At 39.6% G+C, this 5159-nt stretch overlaps 1 protein-coding gene across 1 annotated transcript; it reads left to right on the top strand.

The window, feature by feature from the left end:
- Nucleotides 1–979: 979 nt before the first annotated feature.
- LOC118575384 (zinc finger and SCAN domain-containing protein 4-like) lies at nucleotides 980–4507 on the top strand. Its single transcript, XM_036175972.1, has 3 exons — nucleotides 980–1309; nucleotides 3569–3728; nucleotides 3816–4507. Exons 1-3 carry the CDS (start codon nucleotides 980–982, stop codon nucleotides 4505–4507), a joined length of 1182 nt encoding a protein of 393 aa, XP_036031865.1.
- The last annotated feature ends 652 nt before the right edge of the window (nucleotides 4508–5159 follow it).

The raw sequence follows: 5159 nt of genomic DNA on the forward strand, positions 1-5159 counted from the left end.
AGTTTCTCTTTGTAGTTTGCACCTTTCCTGGAACTAGCTTTGGAGACCAGGCTGGCCTCAACTCACAAATATCTGCCAGGCCTCCTGGCTCTGCCTCCCGAGTGCTGGGACTAAAGGCATGTGCTGCCGCCACCACCACCACCTGGATAACTTCACCTTTTATAAGGAGGGAACATCTACCCTTGTGCCTCTGAACATTTTGCTGTTTTCTTATTTCAGATCATCCCATCCTCAACCCAGGATATTTCTCCCTCATGAGTCATTACTCTAATATCTCTTTTTTCTGCTCTCTAGAATAAACTGTTTAGAACTCTGTTTAAGCATTAACTTCAAGAAATAATGGAACTGTGGTTATTGAAATGTATTTGGGTCCCAGAATCTCGTAGAGAGTGGTGCTCTTAGGAGATATGGCCTTGTTGGAGAACACTGGATGAAACATGCCTTTAATCCAGACCTTGATGTGGAGGGCACACTTTTAATCTGGAACAGACCAATTAGAGTAATTGAATCACTGTTGGGGAGGGATTTGAAGTCTTTTTCTCAACCTTCAATCAATGTGTGAGATTCTTTCAATAGCACATACCATGTATCAGTCTCAGCTCTAGCACCCCCTCTGCCTTCTTGAGGGCATGCTCCCCAAAATGAGGGACTGAACCTCTGAAATGTAAGTGAGCCACCAAAAGTGAATATCTGCTTTATAAGTGTTGCAATGGTTATGGTGTCTTTCAAAGCAAGAGTAAACCCTCAGTAAGATAGAAGCCATCATTGATAAGGCACTTAGTTGGTTTTTATTAATTATGTTGGTTTTTTAAATCAAAACTTTAATATATTCACAAATTGCATTAACAGATCTTCAAGTCACAAGACAGATACTTGATTGAGAAAGTTGAATTTTTTGAGGATTCTCAACAGAATGGCTTCAAAGCACAGAAAATCATTTAGGCTCCAGTCAAAAGAAAATGGCCTTGTATTAGAGAACATGAACATCATTCCTACCCAAGATACTCCTCTTCAGTGGGAAGAAGATATCTGCAACTCCTCAATTGCTCAGCTCAACTTTCCCCCATATGATAGTGGCTCTTGTGCAAAGCAGGAGCTGCAAGCACTCTGGAAGATGTTTACCTCCTGGTTGCAGCCAGAAAAGCATAGCAAGGAGCAGATGATTTCTCAGCTGGTCTTGGCTCAGTTTCTCCTAACTGGGCACTACAAGGACAAGTTTGTCTTAAAAGAGAAGTGGGAATCATGTGGTGGAAACATGGGGAGATTCATGGAGGATCTGACTGATGAGTGCTTGAAGCCTCCTATCATGGTGAGTACCTTGATTGAGAGATGGTTAAGTTAGGAATCAAGACAGTCATTTTATTTGGGGACAAGTATGAAGATATAGTTAATTTATTTGAGAGGCTGTCCCACTTCAACAATATATTTACTATGGAGATTATCAACTACTATAAATGTACTAATTTAATGAGATTAACAGTGCAAGAAGCCCATGACATTTTTGATTCATGTAATTATATTTAAATTATTTACATGGTGATACGGAGACTGGGAGATGTTATTTAAGCAAAGACTTAAAGGTTTTAGAATGGAGATCCTGGGATTGGACGATGGCTTATTTAGGTAGGTGATTACATTTAATTATGAGTATTTAGTTGGAATTGAAGCACACACTGATAATTCTGACAGTCAGACCTGGGCAGTGGAAGCTTGGTATCTAATTGTCTTAATGGTTTTCTAAATTGCCTACTGCATGTCATTAATATTCCATGTATAAAACTGAATTATCAGAATGGTAGAATATGTTTTCTGATGCTAAAATAAGGCTATTAGATGCATATAAAACACCAACACGCCCATAAATTCAGCCTTGATGAATAATGGTGCTGCAGTTTAAATTTTCATAACAGAAATTCTTAATTTAGATGTAGTTACATTGAATCATCCTTAAATATCTAGTTTTGCATAATTTGCAGTCACTGAAAGAAATGGTCAAGGTGTTGAAATTTTTCAAACACTCCATACATACATTTCTAAATGTCATTGTTGAAATAACTTCTCATTGCTTTAGACTTCTAAATTTGCATTCAGTTGGTTTGTGTGGGTGCTTGGTTAAGATTTTGATTTCTCATTTGGGACTTGCTTTTGTTCAGTTCACCTGGCTTGAGTAGGATTCAGATGAATCACCCTTTGTGATCTTTTCATGTACCAGATTAAAGCTGTCTGCCACCACACCCAGATGTTTATTTGAGGTGTTTACTCTATGCCCAAGTCATCATTTCAGTTTGTTATGTTCAACATTTCACTCTTTTGATTTTGTTTGAAAGTGATGATTTCATGATTGAAACTGAATTCCAAGTTACAGCAGAGACAGTGTGCTTATGTGGAAACAATGTATGTGTTAGAAGTGTTTCAGTCAGACCTGAGTTGTATTAAGGTCTTAATAATAGAAAACAACACCACTTAGAAATATGGCTATGATGCTAAGGGCATCATTAACCACGGATTTTATCTAGAGTTAGTAGTTAAATTTAGCAACTAAAAATACAGGTATTGGAACTAAAACCCACTCCCACAGCAAAGTGAGGTAACATTTGGAGAGATAGGGAACACTGGCAGACTATTGGATGGAAGTGGGGGATGGGAAATCATCATCTACAAAAGAGGGAAAATGTCAGAGTCATGAGCATGAAAGCAGAAAGTTACAATTGCCAATAGGACACCAGGACACCAAAAGGACATCTATTACAAAGTTATTGTAGACATCCTAAGAATTCCAGAAAGAAACTATTACTAATCAGGGCTGAATGCTGAAGTAGGAACTTATAGCTTAGCAGCCATCTCTCAAACAAAGAATATAGAAAGGTTCAGGGTTCTGGGCACTGAGTAATAACTATAGGTTTTGGGTGCAACAGAAGGAGGAAAAGAAGGATCTAGAAATTCAGGAGATAGAGAGAAACACTAGCCATACAACTCTTTGCTAAACAGAAACAAATTTATTAGAACAGATAACTCCCATGAATTAACAAAAGAGGCCCCATAGGTGGAAGACCCACCATAGCCAAGTCTATGTCAGAGGTTTTAAAGGCTCCTTTGGGCCTTCTTGATCTCCAGACAACCTCCCTTCTTGATTTTCCCTACCTAGCCCAGGTGTCCTCTCAGTAAATGAGCTATTTTGTTATGGTTGTGCTAGGTTGGGTGAAATGGGGACAGACCTTGGAACAATGAGAAGCCTTTTGTGATGGAGTAAGTCTCTATGTTCTGGATTGGAACCATAATACCTGCCTTGTTCAATGCATTGACCAGTTGAAGATAATGTTGTGGCTAGACATTGTAGAAACCTAACCATACCTTTCCCCTGTAACAGTGACTCAATACTTGCAAATACATTGTGAATAGGGACTTTAGAGACCATAACTTGTGAATGACAGAATAACACCATTAGAGATGACACACAAACCACCAAACTCATAGTCCAGTGAAAGCTTGCAATCAGTTAGAGGACAGGTTTACCGTCATGCACAAATCCACAGATTTGTTGTCCATTGTCCTCTGGATTTGTTTACAGGTCCACGTCTCCAGGCAGGGGCAGGAAGCCCTCTTTCCTGAGAACATGTCCTTAAAAGAAACCATCACTCTTCTGAAAGAACAGCAATCAGCAAGAAGTTCAATACCAGAGAATGCAAGGACACCCTTGCCCATCTCCCAAGATAGGTTATTGACAACAGGTAAGTGTCAGGAAGCTACACAGAGGAGGGGTGTTGTGCAGGGATCTCTTCTTGGGCACATTTTTACAGACTGTCTTATTTTCACAGGGTACGAAAACTGTGAAGATGGCCCAAACAATGCCTGGAACACTAGTGTTGTAAATGGTGGAGATAGTAGTGTTGGAAATGGGATGGACTCCCTTTCCATTATCCAAGAGGGTCACTTTCCTGAGCCTAAAGATAGGAGTGTTCCTGATGGAATTCCTCTGGATTACAGCAGAACAAGTCAAGTCACCTCCAGATACCAGGAAGAATCTCAGAGAGGAAGTTTGTCTGAAGATGTCCATATGGAGGTACAACCAGAGATTATCTCCAGGCCTGAGGATACAGAACACTGCAAGAATCATGATGTAAGCTCCACAAGTGGGCGTCGCCAAAAGAGACTCCTCAGAACCCCAAAGACATACAAATGTGAGGAATGTGGTAGAACCTTTAAATATCCCTGTAGACTTTCAGCTCACCAGAGAAAACACAAGAAGGAAAGGTCATTTTTCTGTACCACGTGTCAGAAAGGCTTTTATACTCATTCAGACCTGAAAGTACATGAGGCCATACATCAGAAAAATAAGACTTTCCAATGTAGTACATGTGGAAAGTCTTTCAGCCTTAAAATAAATCTGAAGGCTCATGAGAGGATTCACACAGGAGAGAAGCCCTACACCTGCTCCCTGTGTAACCATAGCTTCCGCCAGTCATCCACATACCACCGTCACCTGAGGAATTGCCACAATTCAGACTGAACTGTGTACCTAATTTTGGGTGTTAAGACCTGTACATGTGAGTGTCAGAAAACAGAATTCTGCTGATAACAATGAGATAATATGATTGAATTGTGCATTCCTACACTATTGCTCCTAAAATATATGGGCAGGAGGATCACATGTTCAGTCTTTCTCTGCTACCTAGTTTTTTCCAGGCCATCCTTGCCTACATGAGAGCTTTTCTAAAGACAACAAAATGAAACACACACACACACACACACACACACACACACACACACACACACACACACACACAAATTAAAATCCAAGGTTCAGTTTTTGATGCCCATAGTGGCATACATGTGTTATCCAAAATTCAAATGCAATGGTTCCCAACTTGTGGGTCTCAACTCCTTTGGGGGCCAAGTTACCCTTACAGAGGCATCATATATCCTGAATATAAGGTATTTATATTACAATTCATAGAAGTATCAAAATTACAATTATGAAGATGCAACAAAAATAATTTTACGTTTGGGTGTCCCCATGACATGAATAAATGTAATAACAAGTTAGTTTAGTATGAGTAAGATAGAGAACCACACTGTTCAAGCAGTTGAGGCTTTGAAACTGTTAGCATAGACTTTCAGCAAGAAGCCACTTTTGAAACCATTAGATTAGACTTTTTGCT

The sequence above is a fragment of the Onychomys torridus genome, unplaced genomic scaffold, assembly GCF_903995425.1.
Source record: "Onychomys torridus unplaced genomic scaffold, mOncTor1.1, whole genome shotgun sequence".
Lineage (NCBI taxonomy): Eukaryota > Metazoa > Chordata > Mammalia > Rodentia > Cricetidae > Onychomys > Onychomys torridus.

Excerpts from the sequence above, each read along its gene's own strand:
- LOC118575384 (XM_036175972.1), top strand. The coding sequence starts at position 980 with ATGAACATCATTCCTACCCAAGATACTCCTCTTCAGTGGGAAGAAGAT. Across the intron at positions 1,310-3,568 it reads GCTTGAAGCCTCCTATCATG|GTCCACGTCTCCAGGCAGGG; the intron begins GTGAGTACCTTG and ends ATTTGTTTACAG. Across the intron at positions 3,729-3,815 it reads AGATAGGTTATTGACAACAG|GGTACGAAAACTGTGAAGAT; the intron begins GTAAGTGTCAGG and ends TTATTTTCACAG.